The sequence below is a fragment of the Cololabis saira genome, chromosome 7, assembly GCF_033807715.1.
Source record: "Cololabis saira isolate AMF1-May2022 chromosome 7, fColSai1.1, whole genome shotgun sequence".
NCBI classification, from domain to species: domain Eukaryota; kingdom Metazoa; phylum Chordata; class Actinopteri; order Beloniformes; family Belonidae; genus Cololabis; species Cololabis saira.
The window spans coordinates 16931822-16943389 of NC_084593.1; the positions used below are offsets into that span (position 1 = coordinate 16931822).

The following is an 11568-nucleotide window of genomic DNA, read 5'->3' on the forward strand; positions in this document are numbered from 1 at the left end:
TAGTGTGAAAGGAAAAAAAACAGTGCAAAAAAAGCAGGTAGAATGTGTGTGAGGTAGACAGACAGATATTGCACAATATATTTTGTAAGGGCAATTGCAAAAAAAAAAAAAAATATGATAATTGTCAGTAAATCTGAATTTAGCACAGCAGCTGCAAGGAGGAGGGAGGAAAAAAACAGACTGGAACTAATTGAAACTATTTTCTCTTCCACAATAGGTTTGGTTCAAAAACCGACGAGCCAAGTGGAGGAAAAGGGAGCGGAACCAGCAAGCCGAGCTGTGCAAGAACGGCTTCGGGCCGCAGTTCAACGGACTCATGCAGCCCTACGAAGACATGTACCCGAGCTACACGTACAACAACTGGGCGGCCAAGGGCCTCACGTCCGCCTCGCTGTCCACCAAGAGCTTCCCCTTCTTCAACTCCATGAACGTCAACCCGCTGTCCTCGCAGGCCATGTTCTCCCCGCCCAACTCCATCTCCTCCATGACCTCCGGCATGGTTCCCTCCGCGGTGACGGGCGTCCCGGGCTCCGGCCTCAACAGCCTCAACAACCTGAACAACCTCAGCAACCCGTCCCTCAACTCCGGCGTGCCCACGCCGGCGTGCCCGTACGCGCCCCCGACCCCCCCTTACGTGTACAGGGACACTTGCAACTCCAGCCTGGCCAGCCTGAGACTCAAAGCCAAGCAGCACTCCAGTTTTGGATACGCCAGCGTGCAGAATCCGGCCGGCAACCTGAGCGCGTGTCAGTACGCGGTGGACAGACCGGTGTAAACGCTCTGCCGTGCACTGCAAAAAATAACCATCCAAGCAAAGGTGTTTTGCAGACTAGGAAAAAAAAAATGGCTTCATTTTTTTTCCTCTCTGAAAGGACTGACACAAAACCCCCCACCCCCGACCCGACCGGTGAGATCCTTTTTAAAGTTTTTCCACGCGTTTTTCGGGAAACTTTAATGGCATTTTCTTGATCTATACTGTGTATGGGAGAGTATTAGGGGCCATGCAGGAGAAAAAATATTTGAGAGGGCAAGTTTTTTTTTATTATTGGGCACTTCGAGAAAAAAGTCGAAATGTTGAGATTAATGTTGAAATACAATTTTGAGAAAAAAAGTAGAAATGTTAAGATTAATGGTGTAATACAATATCGAGAATAAAGTCGAAACTTCGTGTATAAAGTCAAAATTTCGTGAATAAAGTTGGAATTTCGAGAATAAAGTTGAAATATATTTCGACTTTTTTCTCGAAATTGTACTTCAATATTATTCTCGACATTTTGACTTTTTTCTCTAAATTGTACTTCAACATTAATCTCAACATTTCGACTTTTTTCTCGACATTTCGACTTTTTTCTAGACATTTCGACTTTGTTCTCGAAGTGCATAATGAAAAAAAATTAATATTATTTTTATTTTTCTCCTGCCTGGCCCTAATACTCTTCCGTAAACTATGCCACAAAAAGAATAAAAAAATAAATAAAAAAATCTAATTATGATAAGAAACGTCTGCCCAGTCACATCCTGTTGTCGATTTGCTTTTTTTTTTTTTTTTGATTTTGAGCGCGATTGTTACACCAGAAATGGCTTGTTAGGGTGGTAATTTTTTGCAGTGTATGGGTAAAAACAGACAGCCGTCCACAGGAACAAGAGACTACTGCAACTACTTTTGACATTTTTCAAAAAAAATAACAAAAAAACAAATAAAAAGAAAAAACAAAAACAAAACAAAAGGGCACTAGAAGACTGAATCACTGAAAAAGCGCCACTCCAGGTCGGAATGAAATGGGACTTTTTAGGTTTATTCCCTTTTTTTGGCCTGCTTTACACTGCGCTCCAGTAACAAAATAATAATAACAATTTTAAAAAATGATAATAATTAAGAGGCCTGTTTCATTTTAGCTCGTCATGGGTTCTGGTTGGATTTTGGACTTTAACTGTTGACTGAAAAAGGTTGTACATATATAAATATATATTTGAATGATCATCTCCTGTTTTTGTCGAGGCGCTTATAATAACCCTCCAGTCCTCTCCAGGTTCAATTTATCAACGCATGTGGAAAACAACAAAAAAATAAATAAAACAAATGCTAAAAAAAAAGGAATCATGTTTTGCTTGCAAACAAAAAGGGAATGTACATATTAAAACGCACCATGTTGTGTGTTTCTAACATATTATAAATTTATTATTAATGTCTGTGTGGATATCGATTTAGAATAGTATGTCTGGATTTTAAAAAAAAGAAAAGAAAAAAGGGAAGCATCAAAAATGTTTCTTGCAACGAATATTTTTTTTTTCCTCTGTGTATACTATTTGGTACTGGAATATGTTCTTTTTTTTCCAACATCCAAAAAAAATGTGTTTTATTTAATGGAAGTAAATATATTGTTCCAAAACACTCTGCTTATGAAGGACTTTTATTGAATCTTTGTGCAAGAAGTCTGTCAGCGGTGTGTATTGCATTGACTGCTCTGTCCATATAGTCTTTCGATTATGTGAGCTGCTTGTGCGGCTAATCTATAGAGGAAAACAACGGGCCGCTCCAATACACATAACAGCAGGATGCTTGGCCAGATTAAGTGTTGAATACATGTCTGCGCGCCCAGCCGAGGCTTCAAATAACAATGGAATCAACAAAAAAAGGGAGGCGGACCACACAGCAGAGACCACCGTCCATTACAGCCTGATCTCAGAGGAGTTTTCACAACAAGAAACCCCTTCAAAGATGTAGCTGTTACCATGCAAAAGGGATTAAAATATATACTTACACTTATTACACGACTAGGCAGCAAATGCGCATTCCATCCGCAATGAAATCATTACTCTTATTAGTCTATATCTGTTAGACGCGTGCGTTTGTTTGCATTTCAATTGTTTCATTTTTTTTTTTTTTAGCATTGTGGTTTTTTTTAGATTTATGCGTTTTACACCGCAATGATAAATATTATAAACAAACTGGAATAAAGAAGAAAAAGGTATGAGGGCTGAGTGGATAAAAGCAGCTCCGCGGCTGCAAAAGCAGAGCCGAGACTGCGGGGAGGAAACGCCGAGACACTTCCTGGAGAAATAAATAATCTTAATCTAGATTGATCTCTGTTGCAACTTTAGTCATAATTTAAAATAGAACACATTAATGCTTTATGTCATACATCAAAACCACTGTTGGACATTGAACCCGCCATAACAATCCCTATTATATATGGCAATTTGATGAGTTTAATCCCCTGGTTTAGGATCTCACGTCAAATTCGAAACGACCTCATGGGTCATCTCTCAAAGGGGTATTATTATAGCAAAAATAAATAAACCACAGTTAGTCCGGAGTGTTTTTTCTTTACAAAACTAACAAATAAACAAAAGACGCATTCACCCGTGAATAGATCCTCCTCCGACCTGCACAAGTGTCTGCACAGTTTGATGGAGTTGGTAACTCGGAGCAATAATCAGCTGACAGGGGGATAATCTTAAGAGAATACACAAGTCTGCAGTCTCAATACACATCCTCACAATCACAGCAGACGAGAAGAGGCTGCAGAGGGAAATTGTTCATTTCAGTTGAAGCGATGCGGCGCTCGGGACTGCAGACTCTTCCCTTCTCTTCCTTCAAGGTAGGAACCTCTTTTATTCTAATGCAATACAACATAAGTGTCTCAATGGTGTAATGGATACACAATTGCTGCAAAATTAAAAGATATTTAATTGGATTGTTGTTGCTTGAAAAACGAGCTCTTGTTTTTGCGCCGCGTTGCTGCTTAAATTCTCCTCACGTTTCACGGAAATTAATATTCTAAATTCAGCCGCTGCAGACTCATTTACGCCTTAAACCAAAACTCCTAATTAACTGAGACTAATTCCATGCATAAAAAAGATTCATCAGCATGTAGGTTGACGCACTTACTAAAGTTGTGATTTTCAATTTATTTTCAAAGAAAATTCACAGTTTTCCAGCTTCGATTTTTAGAACACAGGATCTTAAAGTGAGAGCCGTTCCCGCATGTTGATTAAGAAATATAAATAAATTAGCACATGTAGTGTGAGGAGAAAGCATCTTCACTCCACAGGGGATCCAAATAACATATTACGGCTCCAATTTAAATAATTACCAGTCTCTTAATATTCACACAGAGGCCAGTTTGCGAAGAGACATGATTTGGTTTGGAAATTATCTTCTTTTTTTCCCCAAAAAAATTCTATAGAAGCTGAATGGCATGTTGTGTAAAAAACAAAACAAACAACATCTTAATTAATAATTTAAAAAACGGAACTATTATGGGTGCCATTTCAGACATTTCTTGCCTAAAACTGAGATATACTGCAGTGTATCTTGGGAGTGATATTAGTTGGCGTCATTCTGCATTGATATTTTGTTAAAACAGCATATATACAATATTTATGCATTTTTGGTATCCTTTTAGCCAGCGTTTAGAGCATCTTTAAGTTCGTGTCGTCTCACTGTGTTGCGGTCATGAGCAGGAAATGTGAGAGTTTGGGGATGTGGGTTAATAAATGAACAAGGATTGCGGATGTTTCACAGCATGGGAGGCAGCTCTGATCAATAGTCTATTTTTTGAAAAAACGCAATGAAGCAACAGAGGTAAATTAAGTCACAGCAGGTCTCCAAACAGACAGCAATATTCAGCCGGCTAAAGCTAGATAAGATTAAGGTCTCACAAGAGAAACCTGCTCTAATGTGTATATATATATATCCACGTATACATGCAGATGTGTTCACCGTGTTGCTTTTCAGTCGGAGTAATGTGTGAAAATGAGGGGAGAGATTGTGACTAAATGCATGTTTAAGCACTTTGGCCATGCATTGGGCAGCAGAGATGGCTGCTGTGTGTCTTGGGGGAGGTTTTGCTGCAGGAGTCTTTGGCTCTGCACCAATGATGGCCCGGCAGCTCCAGCTAAAGGTCACACGGTGTGACCTCACACATTCTCACCCTCACCTACGGCTGGAGGAGACGTTCCCCGCAGGATTCCCTGCCATCCATCTCAGCTTAACTTTAAAAAAAACAAAACATAAGCGGGTTCATCGTAGCATTCTCTTTTGATTTACTGCAACATTTGCATGTGTTTAACCGCCGCTAAGACAAAACATGCACAAGCACTTTTGTCCCATGGCTTTGATTTAAAACCCAATGAAAGCACTTCTTGGCTGATGTCTTGCACGCCTGAGAGTCGCGGCACAAGGAGAGTTTATACCTGCTCCAGCGCCAGCGCCAACGGCATGTTTGTTGAGTATAGATGTGCCTCTTGAGTGGGTATGAATGTGTGCATAAGCCGTCTATCAGCCCCTCTCTCGGTGCAGTTTGAGGGCAGACGGCAGGCCAGAGCGTGTGAAAGCAGATAACCAGGGCGAATTTCATGACGCACACACTTCCTGCTCTCTAGTTCTATTAAAGACTGAGCAAAACAAAACACACGCATCATGATATCTCCTCTCCTCTGAATCAATTTCAATGCATAAAGCGCTCTGGAAGGGTCACAAACACACACTCGAGGAGACTTTTGCGTTTATTTGATACAGGAAACAAACACGGGTGTGTTTCACCTGCAGAGGTGTATAATCCAGGTGCCATAAAGTAAAAATCCTGTCCAGCAGTTGTTCCAACCCTCTGAAGAAGCACGTGAAGACAATGCTACAGCAATTTCTGCTGTTTGCAACATGGGAATTGGTTGTTTTTTTGCAGAGGTGTTTAATCCAGATGCCATAAAGTAAAAATTGTGCCATGTTTCTGGATCAGCCTGTACATTTAGAACAGGTGTTTTCACTAAGGACCTACCATTTACCTGCAGAGGAGCTGGTTTAGTGAGTGGTTGGAACTGCTGGACAGGATTTTTACTTTATGGCACCTGGATTATACACCTCTGTAGTATTTTGCTATTTAAAAATGTGAGCGGTAGTCATGTAGCAAATAAAAGTTGAGAAACATGTTTGGACTGAAACATCAAACGCAGCATTACAGGTATCTCTGAGGTATTTCACCCTCTTATGCAACATTTCTTTTCTTCTCAATCACTTCATTAGCGCAGTCTGATGTGTGCGTCTGCTCAGCCTCCTCTGGTTTCAAAGGCATTAGTATTAAGAGATGCACAAAGCCAGTAAGTCTTTATTATCTTACACGCTGGCCTTGTGATTTATCTCTCAGATATGTATCAAATAATTAGCCAAAATAAAAAAATAAAAAAACTCACATTTTCCTCATGTGTAGGAAACCTGGAGGTAGCCGGCAGGCACAAAGGAGCTTTCTAAAGTCTTTCTCATGCTCATTCGTGTTAACCTGACAAGTCTAAATCTGCTAAAATTTCAGCGTCATCCGAGCATCGTGTTCAGACACCTTCGCTTTACGCAGCCGCCCCGGATCCCCCAGCCCTGTTTTCTTTGGGCCTGTCGTCTACTGTAACGTCTTAATTGACGTTTACCACAGTTTTTCTGCTCGTCAGCCAACCGGCATCTGTGTCTGAAGAGCAGTTTGGTTCAATAGTTTCCCAGGGCTCCATAGCTTTGGAATCGAAAATTACACCTCTGTGCTTTTGTTTGTGTTGTCGTTATTTCCTCACATTACGTGTTTCTGGTCCTCACGCACGAGTGCAGTGAAAAATATTTAGCTTAATTTGAACCGTTCTTCCTGGCAGAGATCCTGAACTTGGTCACCTGAGAAGACGTCAGTCTCCCGACAGCCCTGTTAGATCATGCAAAAACGTACAAATGATGTGTAAATCTGGAGTTCATGCACAACGGTTTGATGTGTTGGAAAATGTCAGCCGGAGAGAAATGACTTTGGAGCAAATGTAACACTCTCCAGGCTGATACGACGTTCCAGCTGTATAAACACGGCATCTTTGAGAATAAAATGTGCACTATTATTAAGTAGCCAAGTAAGGAAAACCTCAATATCCTCATTTTATACAACTGTTCGGTTCAAAGCATGAGGTGAAATAGTGTCATGTGACTCAATCATGGGGGAAAATACTGATAAAACAAAACAACAGTCTGTGTCTTATTCCATCAGTGTTGTTTGGCAATCCCCCTTTCGGTCCAGTAACCTATTTTAGGTGTTTTCTGCACAGGTTTCAATCAACATGAAGTGTTTTTAATAAGGTTTTGTGCAGCAGTAAACCTGTTAAGCCCATTAGTTTGATCTCAGTGTGGCGGTATCTTATCGTCAGTCAAGGAAGCAGAAATGAAAGTAAATCAGTGAGCAGACACACACTTCCACTTCTGCTGCTTTTATTTGATCTAAAGTTTGAAAACACGAATCACAGAGTTCTAGATTTGGCTGATTTGTCAGATGAAAGTCATGTAGCAGTACAGCAGCATGCACGCTCAAACAGTCTGCAGGGTGTTCTCAAAGACTATTTGCTTGTGTCGTATTGTACTACTGAACATGTAATTACATTCCTATTGTAACAGAAAGCGCAAACAAGATGATGAAAGTCTCCATCTTAATTTTCTGTAATTAGATCCAGATCTATCTGCAGACTCTAGTTTTCAAGCGGTGGAAAGAAAACTGAACACCAGTAAGTGGCAGAGCAACGGCCGAGGTCCAAGAAGACAGAAGTCTCTGACCTCATTGACCTCTTCAAAACATTTAAAAAGTTTTTTCATATTGTAAAAACCATTTAAGTGCATACAAATTAAAGACATCCCCATAACTGATATCCAAAGAATGTGTGGCCCTTTTGGTAGCATTTGAATGAAGAGATATGACTTATGTACTGTATATCACATTAACCACTAGCAATTTATTCCATTCATTGATTCCTAAATTGACATTATAATCCTCAGTATTGGCACAATTACATATCCTTATATCTTTTTCTGACACAGCATACACTTACATAAAACCATATACTGTCCCTTGCAATCATCACTGTGTTGAAACATCTAACATCCCGACTAATAAACACAAGTCTCACCTGACCAAAGCTGCTGGCAAATAATTTTTATAGATTTGATTTGAAGATATTATTTCGAACATGCATGATAAAAAAAACAGAATACAATATATATATATATATATATATATATATATATATATATATATATATATATATATATATATATATATATATATATATATATATATATACATATACATATGTATATGTATATATATATGTATGTACAGCACTTCATATAATAATAGTTCCCGGATCCACCAACATGCTCGAAACTGATTGGGAATAAGTCCTACCCCTGAATCTTACATACATTATTACATATAATAAGATGAGTTTCAATAAGCTTACTTATAAAACACCCATACCTACTTTAATAACTGTTCTATACAGTGATATAATATATGTATATATAAATATAGTCAAAATCGAAACAAATCAAGGCAAACAAAAGAAAAGAAAACAAACGCCCAGCATTAAGTTGTGCTTCTATGTATGTACTAATAGAGGTAATTATAATGCGTAGTATTACATTATCATTACTTTACTATAATACTACAATATAATAGAGAACAATAGACAGCAATGTTATAACAATATACTTGAATAACTATATAAGAGTATAAGAGTATAATAACTATAAGAGTATATGCTATATATACACTGGTTCATATATTTACCTCCAATTATATACATAAAAATTACTATAAATCTATATATCGACATATGTACATATAACTATAAATTAATAGAGATATAGATATATAAATACTCTATGTATAATACAACTCAATATCTCCATATACATACCTGCATATAACATATCTATATCCACAATATACATCTATATATTTATATATATTAATAAATGTACATATCTACATGTTTACTCGCATCTGTATTTTGAATAGAATGTTTCTTTGTATCTTTTTTTAAAATGGTGACATGTTTTGACTTTGTTTTAGCCCCATGTTCAGGCTGTTCCACAGTTTCACTCCGCAGGTCGACATACAGAAGCTCTTCAGTGTTGCCACTTTTGTTTTCCTGCACATGCAGCTCAACATGTGTTTGTGTCCCCTGCTTGCAGGACTGGTTGCCGGATGCCAGCGTTACCAGCCAGCGTTACCAGCCAGCGTTACCAGCCAGGGATGGAGACAGCGGCCCGTAACTCAACACGAGCAGCTTCCACTGACAGCAGAACGCACACGCTCGCACTTTAGAAGTCACTCTGAGTCACTCTGCTGTTAACTCAAGTGTAAAATGTTTACACCTCGTAAAAATATGCCTCTGGCTCATCCAGTCATTGCAACCAGATGTTGTACAGTGTTGCAGCCCTGCACCAGTTTATTCTCCTGTTGATAAGCAAAGATATATTGATTTTTCTTTTTATTTAGAGCATGTAAACCACACCAATCGAAAATATCTGCTTTCTTTTTGAGATCATGTGTTTTAATTGTTGAATTGTTTGCATGTTTATTCTTTGCCTTTCATTCATTTTTCGTTAGTTTCTATTTAACGTTTAAAATGTAATAATCTGGTGTCACTTCATGCTTCTAAGGTTCTTCGGAAAGACTTGGAAGCAAGTTCAACTGGCTGTAGATGTTTCGACTGCTGATTTTGTTTGTGATCTGTATTTCTGATTTGTTTTTAACTGTTTTGTTATTGTTTGTTTGTGGAACTTTGTGTTTGTGCTGCTGCCTGTCTTGGCCAGGACTCTGTTGTAAAAGAGATTTTTAATTTCAACGAGACTTTTTTTCTTGGTTAAATAAAGGTTATAATAATTAAAGCTGCAAGCAGCGATGAACGGGCCCTCGCACCCTGGCCGACTTCCTGTTCGGTTTCGGCCATGGCGCCAAGAGACTTTTATTTAAGTTGCGATATGATACAGGTGTGTACCGATTTTCGTGCATGTACGTCAAACCGTATTGTGGGGCTTGAGGCATGAAGTTTTCTAGGGGGCGCTGTTGAGCCATTAGGCCACGCCCATTAATGCAAACCATTAAATATAAAAAATTTTATCTCAAAAAGCGTAATAGCTAGCTTGATGAGACTAAAATATGTTGTAGTACAACGAGTCCCTGGTTTTTCATTGTTGTAATGATGTCTGTACGATAAACCGTTGCCTAGCAACAAGCGTCCAAAATAAAATGTTTTTTTTTTTTTAATTGAAAGTTAAATATCGCAGAAACCGTAATAAGTAGCATAATGAGGTTGTACGGCCCTTTAGTGCCAATTGGGCCGAGTGTTTGTAAATTTGAACGATGTCTCTACAATAAAGTTCGGCCGAACAATAAGCGTCCGAATTTTTGCCTTTTTTTTTTGCTTTTTGGCATCTAGCGTTGCCACGGTAACTCTTTTGACTGAGAAAAGTAATACCCATGGAGGCACGATGGAGAGGCATCCAAGCATCCAACGATGTATGCCATGCATGGGTGCACATTGCGGTTCGGGCCGCATTAACGGACGAAAAAATGGCCGACTTCCTGTTCGTTTTCGGCCATGGAGCCAAGACACTTTTCTTTAAGTTGCGATATGATACAGGTGTGTACCGATTGTCGTGTATGTACGTCAAACCGTAGCTGTGGAGCTTGAGGCACGAAGTTTTCTAGGGGGCGCTGTTGAGCCATTTTGCCACGGCCATTAATTCAAACCATTAAATATCAAATTTTTCACCAGGCCTGGCTTGCGTGCAAAATTTGGTGATTTTTGGGGCACGTTTAGGGGGGCAAGAAGGCCCTCATTTCATCAGAAAAATAAAAACGAGAAAAACGAGAAAGATTCCTACAGATACAATAGGGCCTTCGCACTGTCAGTGCTTGGGCCCTAATAATAATAATAAAGTGGACATATTGCAACTTTTTTTTTAAATTGACACAATTTTCTGAAGGTCTGAATGAAATGTCTGTGATAAGTTGTCAAAATAGCACAGTGACAGAGTAGCACAGCTACCTTTTCAACCAAGCCTTCACTGCTCTGTTCACAGCGGTCGGTTTCAAGTGGAGCTGACTCTGCCCCTCTCTTTGAAAGGATGCGTTTCACTTTTGAAAATGTTTTTCAAGCTTTCCGCTCACCACTTCCAGGGTACAGAAAATGCAGCGAGATGTGAACTTGGGTTTGAAATAAAGATGGCGGAGCTGGATATTTCTACTCTTAAACTCAATATGTGAAGTCACAAATGTCTTCAAGCGCAAACGGCTCAGTTAATGAGACAGTCTCAGATCAGAACTGTCACGTCAGACGTTTTGAGTTTCTAGTCATCTTAAAAGACCCAAATATCAACTTAAGAGCCTAGGCTGGCCCCTCGCCGGGTGGGGGTCGTTGGCCTGGAGGGTGAGGGCCTCCTGGCCGCGTGTCCGGCCTGGACCGGGTGGCCGGGGATTGTCTGGATTGCGGTCTGCCGCCGCGGGATCCCTGGCTGCTTCTTCCCGTGTCGTGGTGGCCCCGCCCGTAGGCCCCCTCGGTCCTCGCTGGCGGTGGATTGCCTCCTTCCTACCTCTCCCCTCTGTGAGGTTGCTGGTGGCCTGGGTTCCGGGTTCTTCCTGGTCGGCCCCTGGTCTCGCGGGTGGCGGGGTTGCTCCCCCCTCTCCCCCACCATAGATACACTTCAGGTGGAGCTTTGTTTGGTTTATTACACACACATACACACACACACACACACACACACACACA

The 11568-nt window shown here is 40.0% G+C and overlaps 1 protein-coding gene across 3 annotated transcripts in view; it reads left to right on the forward strand.

The window, feature by feature from the left end:
- Positions 1-1035, forward strand: part of pitx2 (paired-like homeodomain 2) — a 79763-nt gene extending 78728 nt beyond the window's left edge. For all 3 annotated transcript variants that reach the window (XM_061726178.1, XM_061726177.1, XM_061726176.1), the window contains one exon: positions 218-1035. In XM_061726178.1, the coding sequence (XP_061582162.1) occupies positions 218-775 (558 nt within the window). In that variant the 3' untranslated portion in view covers positions 776-1035. The remainder of the gene's footprint in view (positions 1-217) is intronic.
- Positions 1036-11568: the final 10533 nt, after the last annotated feature.